This window comes from Oncorhynchus gorbuscha, linkage group LG18 (assembly GCF_021184085.1).
Source record: "Oncorhynchus gorbuscha isolate QuinsamMale2020 ecotype Even-year linkage group LG18, OgorEven_v1.0, whole genome shotgun sequence".
Classification (NCBI taxonomy): Eukaryota; Metazoa; Chordata; class Actinopteri; order Salmoniformes; family Salmonidae; genus Oncorhynchus; species Oncorhynchus gorbuscha.
The window spans coordinates 42,376,015-42,396,389 of NC_060190.1; the positions used below are offsets into that span (position 1 = coordinate 42,376,015).

General features: G+C 41.8%; 1 protein-coding gene across 5 annotated transcripts in view; it reads left to right on the top strand.

The window, feature by feature from the left end:
• Positions 1 to 20,375, top strand: part of LOC124002618 (natural resistance-associated macrophage protein 2-like) — a 45,602-nt gene that overhangs the window by 16,407 nt on the left and 8,820 nt on the right. For all 5 annotated transcript variants that reach the window (XM_046310169.1, XM_046310168.1, XM_046310172.1 and 2 more), the window contains exons 3-9: positions 8,437 to 8,591; positions 9,253 to 9,372; positions 9,629 to 9,748; positions 9,915 to 10,021; positions 13,468 to 13,538; positions 13,636 to 13,703; positions 13,866 to 14,021. In XM_046310169.1, coding sequence (XP_046166125.1) covers positions 8,437 to 8,591; positions 9,253 to 9,372; positions 9,629 to 9,748; positions 9,915 to 10,021; positions 13,468 to 13,538; positions 13,636 to 13,703; positions 13,866 to 14,021 — 797 coding nt within the window. The remainder of the gene's footprint in view (positions 1 to 8,436; positions 8,592 to 9,252; positions 9,373 to 9,628; positions 9,749 to 9,914; positions 10,022 to 13,467; positions 13,539 to 13,635; positions 13,704 to 13,865; positions 14,022 to 20,375) is intronic.

Consider the following 20,375-nt stretch of genomic DNA (forward strand, 5'->3'; position numbering starts at 1 on the left):
TTGGACTTAGACACCAGAGAGTCCGTGGGAGTTGAGCAAACAGAAAGAAGCACAATGAACACTCCAACCTGAGTGGAGTACTTGTCCTTGTATCAGACTCAGTACACTTCGGTGCTGTTATAGTGTGAGGACACATCAAGGATCTACTATACTTTCATAATGATGTGCTGTTACTAGGGCTGTTTAGGTGTCTATAATACCGCCACACCGGTGGTCACAAGTCATGACTGCAGTCAAATTCCACTTGACCGTTTAGTCATGGTAATTCGGATTGTCCAAGCTCTGATGCTGCTGATGGTCATTAGTAGCCTACCAAACATGCTAACTGCCTGGTACTCGGCACTCTATTGTCCCTTTAATCACTCTGACATGAAAATGAAAATGAACCGTGGGAAGAGTGTCCTCCATTCGCTATTTAAATGCCTACAGTAAATTACTTTTTTTTTCTGCCCCTGTTTTCGAGACCCGGTGCATGATAATCGTCTATTCTAAATCAAAACAAATTTCACATATACTAAGTAATATATGTCAAGACAAGATAAATCAAAAAGTCTAATTGGTGGCAATATTAGCTGAAAATTTGTGAATTATATATGATCAATTGTGAGTGATGCCCAGTTTAAGGCAAGAAACAGCCATGCATTTGCAACTTTTTAAAATCATTGTCGCACACCTCATGTAGCCTAGCCCATAGGCCTATAAGGTTTGTATCACAACTAAAGTGGCCAAATTTATGGTCACTTTTGAGAATGGTGTTTTCCTGCTAATGGAACAAATGTGCATATAGCCTACTGCCGTGTACGCATTTCTGCACTAATAATGTGAAGAAATAGTCAAATAGTTTCTCAACATTTTAACTTCTTGGATATAGGGGGCGCTCTTTTAATTTATGGATAAAAAAACGTTCCCGTTTTAAACAAGATATTTTGTCACGAAAAGATTCTCGACTATGCATATAATTGACAGCTTTGGAAAGAAAACACTCTGACATTTCCAAAACTGCAAAGATATTGTCTGAGTGCCACAGAACTAATGCTACAGGCGAAACCAAGCTGAAATTTCATACAGGAAGTGCCCCAGATTTTAAATGTGCTGTGTTCCAATGTCTCCTTATGGCTGTGTATGGGTCACGAATGAGCTTAGACTTTCTGTCGTTTCCCCAAGGTGTCGACAGCATTGTGACGTATTTGTAGGCAAATCATTGGAAGATTGACCTTAAGAGACTACATCTACCAGGTGGCCGCTTGGTGTCCTCCGTTGCAATTATTGCGTAATCTCCAGCTGCGTGTATTTTTCGTTTGCTTCGAGGAGAAACACAGCTGCCACGAATGATTTATCATCGAATAGATATGTGAAAAACACCTTGAGGCTTGATTCTAAACAACGTTTGCCATGTTTCTGTCGATATTATGGAGTTAATTTGGTAAAACGTTCGGCGATGTAGAGACTGCATTTTCAGATTTTTTTCTTAGCCAAACGTGATGAACAAAATGGAGCGATTTCTACTACACAAATAATATTTTGGGAAAAACTGAACATTTGCTATCTGAGTCTGCACATTGAAAACATCCAAAGTTATTCAAAGGTAAATTATTTTATTTGAATGCTTTTCTTGTTTTTGTGAAAATGTTGCCTGCTGAATGCTAGGCTTAATGCTATGCTAGCTATCAATACTCTTACAAAAATGCTTGTGTAGTTATGGTTGAAAAGCATATTTTGAAAATCTGAGATGATAGTGTTGTTAACAAAAGGCTAAGCTTGTGAGTGAATATATTTCTTTCATTTCATTTGCGATTTTCATGAATAGTTAACGTTGCGTTATGGTAATGAGCTTGAGGCTATAATTACGCTCCCGGATACGGGATTGCTCGAAGCTAGATGTTAAGCTAAACGTTCTCATCTGTTGCGTAAACCTCATTGCTTAAAACTGTTTTTTAAAATTGAAATGCTAGTCGTTGTATTAATTTTGGATCCATCGCATCCCACAACTGTCCCAGTCTGTTTGGATATTTATTTCTAGCACCAAATAGAATATGTAAACTTTTATACTATGGGGGATAGTAGATTGACATAGGCTACTGCTTTTGCTGTTTGTTAAACCTACTCATCTTGTTGGCTGACGAAAAGTAAAGGACAGTTCTTCCAATATCTTTAATATGCAGCTCAGATTTGGATAAGGATGCGCGCAGTTGGGTCCCCGATGTGTCTGTCTTCACTTGTAGCCTGTGAGAAAGACCCGATCACCAGACAATGAGAGGTGCTTCGGAATGCATCCGGGAGAATGAAATTATAATTTATTATATTCAGCCTAAGGCCGCAATGGCCACTGGCTGCAAAAGGCATGGATTTTGGGGGGAGGAATTACAGCCACACAAAGGGGATGCAGCCGGGAAATTTGAGGCATTATCAAGTGCTTGTCAAATTGTGAATGAGAGACTGATGAACTGTGTACAGCCTGCACAAAAAAACAAAGCAAAGCTCATGCCTTTCATGCAACTTTTTTCAAATCATCATAAGTCGCATCATGTAGCCTTAGAATGTATCAAAAATCAAAACATATAGCCCAACATATGTAGCACAAATAAATGTACATAAATAACTTTAATCATATAAGACTTCCTGTTTCTTTGTTAACCGCTCAATGCAGAATAGCTGCATGTGCGACTTCCCTCAAATCGTTTGGAGGAAATCTATTTATAATTTATTCAGCGACGTTTAATTATATTCAGAATACTATAAAATAATGCCACAGAATTCTAAGAAATATTGTCTGCTAAATTATCTTGTGTAGCCCACAGCCTTATGGCATAGCCAGATCAGGCCCTAACATAAGGACAACTCAGAGTATGCTATTATGTTCTTCTGAAATAGACATTTTCTTCATATCATGTTTCTTTAGACCTGTCTAAAATAAATAATGGATTTATTGTGATGGTGTAAGCTATATTACATGGATTTATTCGATTTGTTTTAAATGTAAAAGGTCTGCATCAGTGGCTTGTATGCTGTGCGTGAAAGCCAGGAGATGCTAAATAGGTTTATGTTAATTAATGCTAAATTAACGTGAGACCGCTAATCAAATCAAATTTTATTTGTCAGATGCGTCGTAACAACAGTTGTTGACTAGCAGGGAAATGCGTACTTACGAGCCCGTCTCAACAATGCAGAGAGGAAGAGAAGATAAATAATAGTAAAGTAAGACAATTAATAATAAATACACACTTAGTAACGATAACTTTGCTATATACAGTGCGTTTGGAAGTATTCAGACCCTTTGCATATAGCAAAGACTCGAAATTGAGTTCAGGTCCATCATGTTTCCATTGATCATCCTTGAGATGTTTCTACAACTTGATTGGAGTATTTTATTTTTATTTAACTTTTTAATTTAACTAGGCAAGTCCGTTAAGAACAAGTTCTTATTTACAATGACTGCCTACCAAAAGGCAAAAGGCCTCCTGCGGGAATGGGGGCTGGGATTAAAAATACATTAAATAAAAATATAGGACAAAACACACATCACGACAAGAGAGACAACACAACACTACATAAAGAGAGACCTAAGACGACATGCCATGTGTTGCTGCCATGCTAACACAGCATGGCAGCATGACAACAACATGGTAGCAACACAACATGGTAGCAGCACAAACATTGTTGGGCACTGACAACAGCACAAAGGGCAAGAGGGTAGAGGAGACAATACATCACGCAAAGCAGTCACAACTGTCAGTAAGAGTGTCCATGAATGAGTCAAAACTGTCCAGTTTGAGCATTTGTTGCAGCTCGTTCCAGTCACGAGCTGCAGCGAACTGAAAAGGTGAGCGACCCAGGGATGTGTGTGCTTTGGGGACCTTTAACAGAATATGACTGGCAGAACAGGCAGAACAGAACATGTGGAGGATGAGGGCTGCAGTAGATGCCTCAGATAGGGAGGAGCGAGGCCTAAGAAGGTTTTATAAATGAGCAACAACCAGTGGGTCTTGTGACGGGTATACAGAGATGACCAGTTTATAGAAGAGTATAGAGCGCAGTGATGTGTCCTATAAGGAGCATTGGTGGCAAATCTGATGGCCAAATGATAAAGAACATCTAGCTGCTAGAGAGCACACTTACCTGCCGATCTATAAATGACGTCTCCATAATCTAGCATGGGTTGGATGGGCATCTGAATCGGGGTGTGTTTGGCAGCTGGGGTGAAAGAGTAGCAATTGCGATAGAGGAAATCAAGTCTAGCTTTAACCTTAGCCTGCAGCTTTGATATGTGCTGAGAGAAGGAAAGTGTACCGTCAAGCTCTAAACTACCTCAAGCTCTAAACCCTCAGAGGTAGTAATCACACCTGTGGAGTACACTTGTGTGTGGTAAATTGAGTTGATTGGACATGATTTGGAAAGGCACACACCTGTCTATATAAGGTCCAACAGTTGACAGTGCATGTTAGAGCAAAAACCAAGCCATGAAGTTGAAGGAATTGTCCTTAGAGCTCCGAGACAGGATTGTGTATGGGGAAGGGTATGAACAAATGCAGCTTTGAAGGTCCCCACAGTGGCCTCAATCATTCTTAAATGGAAGACGTTTGGAACCACCAAGACTCTTCCTAGAGTTGGCCACCTGGCCAAACTGAGCAGTCGGGTGAGAAGGGCCTTGGTCAGGGCGGTGACCAAGAACCCGATGGTCACTCTGACAGAGCTCCGGAGTTCCTCTGTGGAGATGGGAAAACATTCCAGAAGTACAACCATCTCTACAGCACTCCACCAATCAGGTCTTTATGGTAGAGTGGCCAGACGGCAGCAACTACTCAGTAAAAGGAGTAAACTAGGAATAAAAGCTATTAACTATTTAGCAGTCTTATGGCTTGTGGGTAGAAGCTGTAAAGGGTCCTGTTGGTTCCAGACCTGGTGCATTGGTACAACTTGCCATGCGGTAGCAGAGAGAACAGTCTGAGTGGCAGGAGTATTAGACCATTTTTAGGGCCTTCCTCTTACACCGCCTGGTCTAGAGGTCCTGGATGGCAGGGAGCTTGGCCCCAGCAATGTACTGGGCCGTACGCACTACTACCTGTAGCACCTTGCACTCTGATGCCAAGCAGTTGCCATACCAAGCCGTGATGCAGCCAGTCAAGATGCTGTCAGTGGTGCAGCTATAAAACTTTGAGGATCTGACGACCCATGCCAAGTCTTTTAAGGCACCTGAGGGGAAAGGGGCATTGACGTGCCCTATTCACGACTGTGTTGGTGTGTTTAGACCATGTAGTTCGTTAGTGATGTGGACACCGAGGAACTTGAAGCACTATGGGTGGCGTGCTCAGCCCTCTGTTTCCTGTAGTCCACTGTTACGGATACAAGTATCCTGTGTGTGTATCCTGTGTGTGTGTTTCTTTTCTCTCCTTCTCCCCTCACAGGTGAAAATCATCACTCCCCAATCAGTCAACAATCAATCATCAATCAGAAGACACACCTCCTCCTGTTTCCTACCCTATCACAGTTCCTTTCCCTTGGTTTAAAAACCCCATCAGTTGTTTGCTCTAGAGCTCAATCTCTCTGTAAATGCCATGTCTGTAGGTCTGTGTTTCACTCTCTCTTTGTGTATTAACCTCTCTTTTGTTTGAGCACCTCCATAGCACTTTTTCATCACCTGTGAGTATTGTTATGGTGTTTGTTTGTTTGCTGGTGGGAAAAGGGGAAACCAAGACAAGTTGCCCATGGGCATACACTACCCGTAGGTAGACTTTGTTAAATACACTAGTTAGAACTGGGCGGACCACCCACTGTATTTTTGGTTAGTTAGTTAGCTATTGTTAAAGTAGGCTAGTCTAGCTTAGGGGTGTTTTTTAATACTTATTGTTTCTTTCCTTGAGTCCAGCTCAGCCCCTTTTCCTGCTCCCCCCCATTACTGTGTGTTTACAAATAAACCTTGAGTTTGACGGTAGATTTCAGTTGTCGTGGTTATTTCGTTCTCACTTTTACTTTGTCACAATTATAATTTGCATGAGTTATGTTACGGGTCTCATTACCATCCCCCCTAGACTGTCGGGCCAAAAGGGATTCGTAACATCCACAATCAGCTCTTTTGTCTTGCTGAATGTTGTCAAATCAAGTTTTATTTGTCACATACACATGGTTAGCAGATGTTAATGCGAGTGTAGCGAAATGCTTGTGCTTCTAGTTCCGACAATGCAGTAATAACCAACACGTAATCTAACAATTCCAAAACTATAAGAATATGTAAAGATAAAGAATATGTACATAAAGATATATGAATGAGTGATGGTACAGAGCGGCATAGGCAAGATACAGTAGATGGTATAGAGTACAGTATATACATATGAGATAAGTATGTAAACAAAGTGGCATAGTTAAAGTGGCTAGTGATACATGTATTACATAAAGATGCAGTAGATGATATCTACTGCGTCCTGGCATAGAGTATGTGATCGGAGTTAAGAGGTTGCACCCATTTGGTTTTGAAGTATTGAAACCAAGCCATATGATTTGAATGATGAGTATTTTTATTAAGTAACATGGAAAGGTGATCATTTCAAATAGGCTACATGTCGTATTAAACAGCATATAAACACTAGGTCAGTAGCCAGACAGGTAGCCTAAATAAATGAATTATTTAGACTATAATATTAGCCTATTTCAGTTATTTCAAGGCTATAGCCTACAAGAAATTAATTGTGAATCATTTGTTGGTGCGACACACTAGGCTGGTGGTAACATTAAGCACTCAGCATTTAAGCAACATTTTGTTGTATTAAATCATTATAGTCTATAAATTGCGCATATAGGCTATGACTTCGAATTAAATGGGCTCCCGAGTAGTGCAGCGGTCTAAGGCACTGCATCTCAGTGCTAGAGGCGTCACTACCGACTCTGGTTTGATTCCAGGCTGTATCACAACCGGCCGTGATTGGGAGTCCCATAGGGTAGGGCACAATTTGCCCAGCGCCGTCCGGGTTAGGGTTTGGCCAGTGTAGGCCGACAATGTAAATAAGAATATGTTCTTAACTGACTTGCCTAGTTAAATAAATGTAAAATCATTTAAAAAATGAAACAAAAAATGTGTTGCCTTTTGAATTCACTTTTAGAAACATGAGTTTGGCCAGAGTCTGTAGCTTCAGGCTCATGCAACATTGCATGAGCCTGAAGCTGAGAATACCCTTTTTCCACTCTTGCAGAGCCAATAGGGATGCTTAACACCCTTCGTGCCACTCTTGCTAGACTGGCCAGGGATGCAGAGTTAAATAAAAAAAAATCTGGAAGGTAGGCCTAAAGGTTTTTAGGCAGAATAGCCCTATCAAAACAGAAAGCTCCTTGAAAGAGATCATATGTCAGGTCTATTGGGCCAAAATCAATGTGGTTGGTGTGTGTGTGTGTGGATAATAGAACGAAAATGAACAAAACTTTTAAGAGGTCCGGTTTTTCAGTTATAAATGGTTTGCTACAATGACTCACTTAGCTAGCTACCAACCTCGTTCCTTTCTGTTAGCATATGCATGTAGTACACTATCAAGCTTTCGGGATATGTGTCTTTTCAGATTCCACAATGATTCTTTAGTTGTGGACACTACATCACCGCACTCCCTCTCTTACTCTTGTTCCTCATCTTTGTAAGCACCTTTGTGTTTTTTTCAGTTTCTTTATGAAAATATTTAGCGAATTCCATGACAGTAGCTGAAGCAATGGGCTTATAGCAGCACCCAAATAGCCTACAAATGCATGCTGGGCTGGGCATGCCCTGAACTCGCGAAGTGAACGGTACTGGACCAAAATTGTTCTGGGCGAGAAGGCAGACTAGGCAGACGCTCTAGCCTTTGGGGAAACTCGCTCTGTGCTCCAGTCAAATTAGGCACTCTCCACTCCTCCCTCCGCTCACATACTCTGTCCTGGCATCACACTGCCAGGTCTTTGATCTCCCTATAGGCTGTCTCAACGTCGCCTTGCGTTAACCTATTGTTGACATTACATCTACTTTTATTTTTTAACCTGAAGTGTTTACAATTGTGTCAAAACAGGTTTGTGGGTCCTTCCTGTGGACTCAGCTGATTTCAGAGTATTGATTGACGCACTCTTTACACATGACTTTGATGTACCGGGCTATATGTGGCACTTTCTTGTTGAAAATGGCAAATGCTGCCTTCTAGGCATTTATGACGTTAATGACAGAAGTGATTGTGGAGAATGAAAGCTCTACTTTCAATCTGTTGACTGTGGCAAGGTTGCCAATGAAGGTCTGCTTTCATCTGGTGCTGTATAGAACATATGGCTTGTCATGGGAATAGTGGGGGTAGAATAGAATCTCTTCATATTGTTTAAGGTCATATGCTCACAATTGTTGTTTTCATGTCAACAGAATGAAGTATAGGCAATATGCTGCTTTTGTTGAAATAGTTGAGGGACCTTTTTGCCTCTTCCCCCCTCTCCTTTCTTCAGAGGAGCCTCCACAGGAGAATGGGGTTATCCAGACCACCCAGGACCAGCACAGCTCCATCTCTCCGCCATCCTCAACAGTGTCTGGGGCCCCAGACGACGAGCCCTTCTCTACATACTTTGAGGAGAAGGTGCCAATCCCAGAGGATGTCACCCAGGTACTGAGGCCATTACATGGTTTATGACCTCACAGGGATTATTAACACAGAGCCTATGACCCCCAGGTTCTATGACATCACAAGGAATACTATGGTTCTTTCAAGACAATTCAGAACCTCAGAGTTAAAAGTGTGCATATATTGTTTTGCGTAGAGCTTTCTGTTGGTTGATTCTGATACTTTCCAAGTAGGAAACTCAAACATTTGACTTGGAAATATAAAGGTGAGCTCTATTTCCAAGTCGAAAGTTTGAGATGTTTTGAACGCGGCATTAACTCAGAGCCTATGGTATCAAAGGGCTTTCATGACCGCATATGGACTCTGACCTCAAAGTTATTGAGTCATCGAGCCTATGGAATCACAAGAGTTATTATAACCTTACCAGGTATGACATCACAATGATTATTGAGTCATCGAGCCTATGACATCACAGGGATTATTATCTGTCTGACATCACAGGGATTATTGTTACCTCTGTCTGACATCATAGAGATTATTATTACCTCAGTCCGTGACATCACAGGGCCTCAGAGCCTATTACATTAAGTTTATGACCTGTATAAAGTGATATACACAAAGTTGCTTTGACTATAGAATAGTTTAGAAATTATGAATCATCCTAACTTCAATTAACTGTGCTATTTGTGATTCTCTCGTTCAGATGTTCAGTTTCCGTAAACTCTGGGCCTTTACGGGACCTGGTTTCTTGATGAGCATCGCCTATCTGGACCCAGGGAACATCGAGTCTGATCTACAGTCTGGAGCTAAAGCTGGCTTTAAGGTGAACACAGACACAACATCAGCCACGGGTGACCTTCACTCTCTAGCGGGAGGGGTACTATGCTCAAAAACTATGGCAAAAAATGATTTAATCTGCAAAGTTCTATCTCCGTTTGACAGTGAAGTTGTACTTTATTCCATTCAATTCTATAATCAGCATACCCTGTTCCCTCTGGTCTTTTTGCTCTTAGTTATCTCTTTCATTGACTCATTAAATCCCATGCTTCATTACCACTGTACCGTTCTCTCTCTTTCAGCTCCTGTGGGTATTGTTAGGGGCCACCATCGTCGGCCTCCTCTTGCAGAGGTTGGCTGCACGCCTGGGGGTTGTCACAGGGATGCACCTAGCAGAGGTCTGCAACCGCCAGTACCCTACTGTGAGTATCCCTCCCTCGCCTTACACACACACTCCAGTTCTTCATACACACTCTGGGATAACACCATATAAAAGGGTTTGGTTTCGTTTAATGTAATTTAATGTGGTTGCTGTGCGTGTTATATCCAGTCTTGTTATTCACACCTCCATCCCCTCCTCACTCCCAGGTTCCTCGTATTATCCTGTGGCTGATGGTGGAGCTGGCCATCATTGGCTCAGACATGCAGGAGGTCATTGGCTGTGCCATTGCCTTCAACCTCCTCTCTGTTGGCAGGTAGCTACAGTACCACCAGCCAGTGCCCAACTACAGACTACAATTTACTACACTAAGGATCAAATTTTATTTGTCACATGCTTCGTAAATACGTGTGGACGAACAGTGAAATGCTAACTTACGGGACCTTCCCAACAATGTAGAGACAAACATATAAATAGTAGAAGAAATAGAAAAATAATAACACAAGGAGTTTGCTATATACACAAGGTACCAGTACTGGGTCGATATGCAGGGGTACGAGGTAATTGAGAAAGGATATGTATAGGTAGGGATAAAGTGACTAGTCAACGGGATAGATAATAAACAGTAACAGCAGCGTATGTGATGAGTCAAAAGAGATTAGTGCAAAAAGGGTCAATGCCTATATTCTGGGTAGCTATTAGTTAACTTTTGAACTATTTAGCAGTCTTCTAGCTTGGGGGGTAGAAGCTGTTCAGGGTCCTGTTGGTTCCAGACCTGGTGCATCGGTACAACTTGCCATGCGGTAGCAGAGAGAACAGTCTGACTTGGGTGGTAGGAGTATTAGACCATTTTTAGGGCCTTCCTCTGACTCCGCTTGGTCTAGAGGTCCTAGATGGCAGGGAGCTCGGCCCCAGTGATATACTGGGCCGTACGCACTACCCTCTGTAGCGTCTTGCGGTAAGACTCCAAACAGTTGCCATACCAAGCCGTGATGCAGCCAGTCAAGATACTCTCAATGGTGCAGCTGTAGAACCTTTTGAGGATTTCAGGGCCCATGCCAAATCCTTTCAGCCTCCTGAGGGGGAAGAAGTGTTGTTATGCCCTCTTCACTATTGTGTTGATGTTTGTGGGCCATGATAGTTCCTTAGTGATGTGTACACTAAGAAACTTGAAGCTCTCGACCTACTCACAACAGCCCAGTGGATGGGAGCGTGCTCGGCCCTCCGTTTCCTGTAGTCCACAATCAGCGCCTATGTCTTGCTGACGTTGAGGGAGAGGTTTTTGTCCTGGCACCACACTGCCAGGTCTCTAACGACCTCCCTGAGGATGTCTTGTTGTCGGTAATCAGGCCTTCCACTGTTGTCATCGGCAAACTTAATGATTGTGTTTGAGTTGTGCACCATGCAGTCATCGGTGAACAGGGAGTACAGGAGGGGACTAAGCACTCACGCCTAAGGGGCCCCTGTGTTGAGGGTCAGCGTGGCATATATGTTGTTGCCTACCCTCACCACCTGGGGGCGGCCCATCAAGAAGTCCAGGATACAGTTGCAGAGGGAGGTGTTTAATCCCAGGGTCCTTAGCTTAGTGATGAGCTTGAAGGGCACAATGGTGTTGAATACTGAGTTGTAGTCAATGAACAGCATTCTCACATAGGTATTCCTTTTATCCAGGTGTGAAAGGGCAGTGATAGAGATTGTGTTATCTGTTGGAGTGGTATGTGAATTGGAGTGGGTCCAGGGTGTCTGGGATGATGATGATGTTGTTGATGTGAGTTATGACCAGCCTTTCAAAGCATTTCATGGCTACAGATGTGAGTGCTACGGGGCAATAGCCATTTAGACAGGTTACCTTGGTATTTTTGGGCACTGGGACTATGGTGGTCTGCTTGAAACATGTAGGTATTACAGACTGGGTCAGGGAGATGTTGAAAATGTCAGTGAAGACACCAGCTGGTCAGTGCATGCTCTGAGTATGCGTCCTGGTGATGCTTCTGGCCCTGTGGCCTTGAGAATGTTAACCTGTTTAAAGGTCTTATTCACATCGGCTACGGAGAGCGTGATCACACAGTCGTCCGTAACAGATGGTGCATGCATAGTTGAGTGTTGCTAGCTTCGAAGTGCGCATAGTTGGTATTTAACTTGTCTGGAAGGCTCGCGTCACTGGACAGCTCGCGTCTGGGTTTCCCTTTGTCAGTGCATTCGGAAAGTATTCAGACCCCTTGACTTTTTCCACAATTTGTTATGTTACAGCCTTATTCTGAAATGGATTAATAAAATCATCAATCTACACACAATACCCCATAATGACAAAGCCAAAACAGGTTTTTAGATATTTTTATTATTTTATTATATATTTTTTTTTTAGATATTTATAAGAAACAGAAATACCTCAAAATTGAGCTCGGGTGCATCCTGTTTCCTTTGATCATCCTTGAAATGTTTATACCATTTGATTGCAGTCCACCTGGGGTAAATTAAATTGATTGAACATGATTTGGAAAGGCAGACATCTGTCTATATAAGACAGGATTGTGTCGAGGCACAGATCTGAGGAAGGGTACCAAAAAATGTCTGCAGCATTGAAGGTGTCCCCAAGAACACAGTGGCCAACATCATTCTTACATGGAAGAAGTTTGGAACCAACAAGACTCTTCTTAGAGCTGGCCGCCCGGCCAAACTAAGCAATAATGGGGTGGTCAGGGAGGTGACCAAAAACCCGATGGTCACTCTGACAGAGCTCCAGAGTTCCTCTGTGGAGATGGGTGAACCTTCCAGAAGGACGACCATCTCTGCAGCATCACCAGTCAGACCTTTATGGTAGAGTGGTCAGACGGAATTCACTCTTCAGTATAAGGCACATGACACCCCGCATGGAGTTTGCCAAAAGAGACCTAAAGGACTCTGACCATGATTAACAATATTGATGAAAACAATATTGAACTCTTTAGCCTGAATACCAAGCATCACGTTTGGAGGACTATAGTCAGGATCGAGGGAAAGGTGAACGGAGTAAAGTACAGAGAGATCTTTGATAAAAAACCTTCTCCAGAGCGCTCAGCACCTCCAACTGGGGTGAAGGTTCACCTTCCAACAGGTCAACAACCCTAAGCACACAGCCAAGACAATGCAGGAGTTGCTTCAGAAGAAGTCTCTGAATGTTCTTGAGTGGCCCAGCCAGAACCCGATCGAACATCTCTGGAGAGACCTGAAAATAGCTGTGCAGCTATGCTCACCATCAAACCTGACAGAGCTTGAGAGGATCTGCAGAGACAAATGGGAGAAACTCCCCAAATGTTCCAGGCTTGTAGCGTAATACCCAAAAAGACTCGAGTCTGTAATCGCTGCCAAAGGTTCTTCAACAAAGTACTGAGTAAAGGGTCTGAATATTTAAGTAAATGTTATATTTCAGTTTTAGATTTTTAATGCATTTGTAAAAAATTCTAAAAAACAGTGTTTGCTTTGTCATTATGGGGTATTGTGTGTAGATTGATGGGGGGGGGGTGATTTAACCCATTTTAGAATACGGCTGTAACATAACAAAAAACTTGAAAAAAGTCAAAGGGTCTGAATGCACTGTATAATGAATGCACTGTATAACCTTTGTTCAAAAGTAGTGCACAATATAGGGAATAGGGTGCCTCTGGTCAAAAGTGGAGATGCAGACATGCAGTGACTTTTGGGATGTAGACATAGGCATAAAACGGCCGCTCTAGAGGTCAATTTATTGGGCTCAAACTAACATTGTTGTTTGCCATCTACCAGGATTCCACTTTGGGGAGGTGTCCTCATCACCATCATTGACACCTTTGTGTTCCTCTTTCTAGATAAATATGGTGAGTGTTTCTTTGACGCACACCAAGATGTGTATGTGATTTAATGGTCCTTGGGTACTGGTGTGTTTCAATGTGATTTTCAACTTTTGTTTTTTAGGCCTGAGAAAACTTGAAGCCTTCTTTGGGTTTCTCATCACCATCATGGCTGTAAGCTTTGGGTATGAGGTAAGAACAAGTTTTTCTCTGTATTGATCATTAACACTTTCCAACTTCTCCCGTAGACCTGGCAGCAGGTTTGATAATATATACCGTAGCTTTGATAGAATTGGGTAGGTTTTTGTTTCTGCGTATGTGTATCTGACTGTCTTTTCTTGTATGTGCCTGTAGTATGTGATGGTGCGTCCGGACCAGGGGGAGCTGCTGAAGGGGATGTTTCTGCCGTACTGTGAGGGCTGTGGTCCTGCCCAGATGGAGCAGGCTGTAGGCATCGTAGGAGCCGTCATCATGCCCCACAACATCTACCTGCACTCAGCTCTCGTCAAGGTAGGTCTCTTGCATTATGACATGGTGCCGGGTAGTCAAAGACTTGCTTTGACATAGTATGAACCCTCAGATCCTCCGTTATACAGCTGAACCATTGAGAGCATCTTGACTGGCTGCATCACCGCTTGGTATAGCAACTGTGGCATCCAACCGCAAGGCGCAACAGAGGCCCATAGTATAAGACTTTCACTGACATCGTACAGGGGTGCAAAATGCCTTTACTGTGACAGTGCAGTTTAGTCAAATAAGTAATTGGGACATAGTACAAGGAATTGGACCTTCACTATGACTTAAGACCAAACAAGGGCCAACCGAAATTTGACTTCCGCTTTTAACCCAATGCCTCCGAAAGACAGACATACATAGGCTTACATAAGGGTCTTTCTATAAATAATGGGGCCAATGTGTGACATTGGGATCAACATTTGAAATGCTTTGAAACGTACATAAAAAAGATTTTCATGCAGTTCCACATATGTACTTAGAGGAATGAATATATGTAAATTGGCCCATAACTCCAGCTATACAACAACAAAGGCCTAGGACTATACATCCTTGAAGCAGGGTTCATACAGACATTGATAAGTCAAATTCAAGGACTTTCATGGACCTTTTAAAATACTTAATTGTGATGTTCAAGGGCCTAATACAGAACTCCCCCCCCCCCCCCCCCAAAAAAAACATGCTAAAAGTGTCAGAAAAAGTAGTCCATTATCACTTTAAGAATAATGCATTTTGTAGGCCTTGCCAATGCATTGATATTCAACTGATTAAATGTGAGAATGTAGACATTGCCTGACGAAATAGATTTTCTGTAGACTATGGCAGACGCAGGCACACATAAAAAGCGGTAGCATTAATCTCACCATTTTTAATCTCACAGTCGCTGTTTTTATAATGAGAAAGTGACCAAAAACCAGGTTGCTTTTTTAAACAGAAGGATTTGTATGGAAAGCCAAGTTGAAGCCAACATTAGATGTTGTCCTCATAATAACCGCACATGGTTTTACCTCAACAGAGTAGAGTAACACCCTTCAATTGAAGTAGCGGGAAACAAACGAAAGTGGCGACATCTCTCTCATTAACTGATCAAAAATGAAATCACAGATAATTAAAAGGGTGTTAATTATGACTTATAAATTGTCTCCAATAATTACAAGGACTTTTCAAGCAACAGATTGAGGTAATGTCTGATTTTTAAGGTTGGCCTATTCGAGTATTTTAATTTCTGAGCTCCAAGTTCAAGTTGTCGTCTTTAAGCCCCTCGTATTGTTTACATTGCAGATGTAACATGGAAAACAAAATGTATTTGTCATGTTATTTAATTACCAGAACATATTGTGAATAAGCCCACTGAACAAAAATATAAATGCAACATGTAAAGTTTTGGTCCCATGTTTCATGAACAGAAATAAATTATCCCAGAAATGTTCCATATGCACATTATGCATACGCATTTCTACTTTGCCAAAAGTAATCCATCCACCTTACAGGTGTGGCATATCAAGAATCTGATTTAAACAGCATGATCATTGCACAGGTGCACCTTGTGCTGTAGACAATAAAAGGCCATTCTAAAATGTGCAGATGTCTCAGGTTTTGAGGGAGCTTGTAATTGGCATGCTGACTGCAGGAATGTCCACCAGAGCTGTTGCCAGATCATTTAATGTTCATTTCTCTACCATAAGCCGCCTCCAACGTCATTTTAGAGAATTTGTCGGTACGCCCAACAGGCCTCACCCGCAGACCACATGTATGGCATCGTTTGGGCGAGCGGTTTACTGATGTCAACACTGTGAACAGAGTGCCCCAAGGTGGTGGTGGGTTTATGGTATGGGCAGGCATAAGCTACGGACAACAAACATAATTGCATTTTATTGATGGCAATTTGAATGCACAGATATAACGTGATGATATCCTGAGGCTATTTGTGGGGACCTTTTTTTTAAGGTATCCTTGACCAACCAATGCTTATTTGTATTCCCAGTCATGTGACATCCATAGATTAGGGCCTAATGGATTTATTTCCTCGTATGAAATGTAACTCAATAAAAACCTTTTGAAATTGTTGCAATTTATTTTTATTTCACCTTTTATTTAACCAGGTAGGCAAGTTGAGAACAAGTCCTCATATACAATTGCTACTTGGCCAAGATAAATCAAAGCAGTTCAACACATACAACAACACAGAGTTACACATGGAGTAAAACAAACATACAGTCAATAATACAGTAGAAAAATGAGTCTATATACAATGTGAGCAAGTGAGGTGAGAAGGGAGGTAAAGGCAAAAAAAAAGACCATGGTGGTGAAGTAAATACAATGTCGCAAGTAAAACACTGGAATGGTAGATTTGCAGTGGAAGAATGTTTACATATTTGTTCAGTATACTTTGTCATTATATCCAGAATAAATCATAGGAACAGGGGTTGATTTTGCGCAATATTCCATCCCAGTGGATCCCAAACTGTGTGCGGGGTTAAAGGAACTCTGTCTGTGGAAATCAACATCTAAGAGGTTAAAGGAACTCAGTCTGGCTTTAAACTTACTCTTGAAAGTTGTAGTAGTAGAATGCACAAGGTATAATTTTGAAATTGGAATCAGTTCTTCTTATCATGTCAGTCATTGCAGACCTTGGAGAGCTATTTATAACTTGTCAGAAATGTCCAGATTAACTGGCCCATGTCAGCTAATGTTTTTTTAGACCATAGATATTGGTGCAATTTTTTTGTAACTTTTAGTGACACATTAGACATGGCAACATGTATTGAATTGCAAGAAAACTTAATTTAAAATTTCAGATTTTAGTTTTGCACCCCATGACAAAATGTGTAGAATTGCATGAAATTAGCTTTAACCTGAAAAATTCTCTCCACCAACAAGTGGGTTGTGAAGAGTTTGTGTTATGAACAGTGCATTTACCCATATAAATAGGCATGACTCGTGCTCAGCGGGGGTGCAGGATGTTGTCCAATGCTGGAAGGGGGGCCCCGAGTGATAAAGTTTGGGAACCCCTGGTCTATCCTACTGTTAGGTTCTAATTATCAGTGTAAGAACTCGACGGACACTATGAAAGCTTAAACCAAATGTATTCTTCCCAAAGGATCAAACAGGTGAATCGACAAAGGCATGGTTACAATAGTGGTGGTATATGTACCCCACTTTGGGTGGAGTCTCCTCCTTCTCGCTAAACATTGCTTTATTACTAGGTAGGAAACTAAGTGAAATGGGAAATAAACGGTTCCTCTTCCCTTAACCTGACCTGACCTCGACCCCCCCATCCACGGCTCTCTCCCCTTATCAGTACAGCCACGTGTGACCATTTCCCCTGCACTCAGCCCCTCCCACCCAACATAACCCTTCCTCCTACAGACAACTCATGGTGTAAACCCTCAGCTATTGCACCTCTCATGTCTCTATTAAATCTTATGATTAATAATAGTTAAAGCTCAGAAATCCAAACTCATCACTACACAATTGCACACAGCAGACTCATATGAACTCATTACCTTGATGCGTTCTCTGTTAAATCTAACGAGATGCTTCTGTAAATCAAGCAGACAACAACAGATCCATATCAATTTGCTAGGGATATTTCGAGCCAACGTAGGACCAGGCACAACTGTCTTAACTTGCGTAATGAATGAGACTCCAAAATATGTTGGACCAGTGGTTCCCAAACTTTTTATAGTCCTGTACCCGTTCAAACATTCAACCTCGAGCTGTGTATCCCCTCTATCACCAGGGTCAGCGGACACTCAGATGTTGTTTTTTGCCATCATTGTAAGCCTGCCACACACACACACACACACACACACACACACACACACACACACACACACACACACACACACACACACACACACACACACACACACACACACACACACACACACACACACACACACACACACACACACACACTATACGATACATGAATTAAACATAAGAATGAGTGTGAGTTTGTCACAACCGGCTCGTGGGAAGTGACAAAGAGCTCTTATAGGACCAGGCCAAAAATAATAATATTCAATTATTTTGCTATTTATTTAGCCATCTTACATTTAAAACCTTATTTGTTCATTGAAAATTGTGAATAACTCACTTCAGCATAATGAGAAGGGTGTGCTTGAAAGGATGCACGTAACTCTGCAATGTTGGGTTCTTTTGGAAAGAGTCTCAGTCTTTAATCATTTTCCACACACAGCCTGTGCCTGTATTTAGTTTATATTCAGGGCTGAGAATCCACTCTCACATAGGTATGTGGTTGCAAAGAGCATCAGTGTCTTAACAGCATGATTTGACAAGGCAGGATACTCTGAGCGCAGCTCAATCCTGAAATCTGGCAGTGGCTTCTGATTTAAATGACATTTTCACAGAACCGCTTGTTGCAATTTCGATGAGGCTTTCTTGTTCAGATATCGGTAAGTGGACAGTAGGCAGGGCATACTGTCCACATCTGCTAACCATGTGTATGTGACAAATAAAACATTTGATTTGATTTGATAATGAATCCAGTTGTTTGTGTCGTCCGTTTCGGGAAGGTACCTGCGTAATTGCACACCATGCTTACTCAGGTGCTTCGCTATATCACATTTGACATTGTCCATAAGCTTGTTCATTTGCACACAAAAAAAATCAATGATGGGAAGACTTGTGTGTTCTTGTTAATGCAGACAGAGAAGAGCTCTAACTTCTTCATCTTAGGCTCAATTTTGTCCCGCACATTGAATATAGTTGCGGAGAGTCCATGTAATCCTGTATTCAGATCATTCAGGTGAGAAAAAAACATCACCCAGATAGGCCAGTCTTGTGAGAAACTCGTCATCATGCAAGTGATCAGACAAGTAAAAATTATGGTCAGTAAAGAAAACTTTAAGCCTGTCTCTCAATTTTTTAAACGTGTCAATACTTTGCCCCTTGATAACCAGCGTACTTCTGTATGTTGTAAAAGCGTTACTGCTTGCTGCCCATATCATTGCATAGTGCAGAAAATACATGAGAATTCAGGGGCCTTGCTTCAACAAAGTTAACCATTTTCACTGTAGTGTCCAAAACGTATTTCAAGCTGTCAGGCATTCCTTTGGCAGCAAGAGCCTCTCGTGGATGCTGCAGTGTACCCAAGTGGCATCGGAAGCAACTGCTTGCATGCTCGTTACCACTCCACTATGTCTCCCTGTCATGGCTTTTGCACCATCAGTACAGATACCAACACATCTTGAACAGCAAAGTCCATTTGATGTCACAAAGCTATCCAGTACTTTAAAAAGATCCCCTCCTGTTGTCCTGGTTTGCAGAAGATGTCTCCCTTAACTGACCCCCCCTCCCCCCATAAACGTAATGGACATATACCAGGAGCTGTGCCTGAATTCACTGGCTTGTATGCTAAGCAGTAATTGTTTCAAAACATCTCCTGCCATGTCACTGTGTTGGGAAACAGTATTGTTTGAAGGCATTGTCTGTATAGTTTTTTTTCCCACAGCATTGTCCCAGCCATATCTGCCGCAGCAGGAGGAATTAAGTCCTCCACAATAGAATGGAGCTTTCCTGTCCTAGCCACTTGATAAATCATCATATAAGACACTTCTAGCCCCTTCTTATTAATGGTATCTGTTGCTTTTATACATGTCTTACTACTTGAAAGTCATCTTAATTCTCGCTCAAAAAACTTCTGTGGCTTATTTTTGAAATTGGCATGTTCTGTTTCTAAATGTCTGCGCAATAGTGAAGGTTTCATTGAGTTGTGAGACAGTACTTTTGCGCATAGGAAAGGCACTACTCCCAATATGTGACCCCCAAATCAATGTAGTTCTCATCATATTTGCGCCTCTTCGATGGTCCAACGTCCTTGTCTGTTGTTCGGGGCTTTCCCGGGTAAGGGGGCAGTAGCTCTTCGGCTGCATCAGATTCACAACTGTCAGTGTCCATGCTAGCTATGCTAACAACACATGTAGAATTACTGATGCTAGCATTGGATGTGCTTTTGAAAGCAGAACAACTTGTGTCGTCGACAGGTGCAGGTCGTAGCAGTACTACCAGTAGAGCTGGTATGTGTGTCTATGGACGCGGGCCTTACTTTTTAATTATTTATTTTTATAATTTATCAGTTTTCAAGCAAACGGAATGAGCAGCAGCTACTTTTGGAATTCCCGCGAGAGAGTAACGGTTTAATGTGATTGGATGTTAATTATTGGACTTCGCTACCTGTATTTGACATTGTGTTGTTATTTCGCTCATTTCACTATTTTTGGCAGCTACTCAGGCGAGGAAATAAAACCTCATCCAAATGTATGAACCCGTTGGAAAATCTAAATGGACTGTTTGAAAATGTGAATCATATTTTTATTTTGCGTA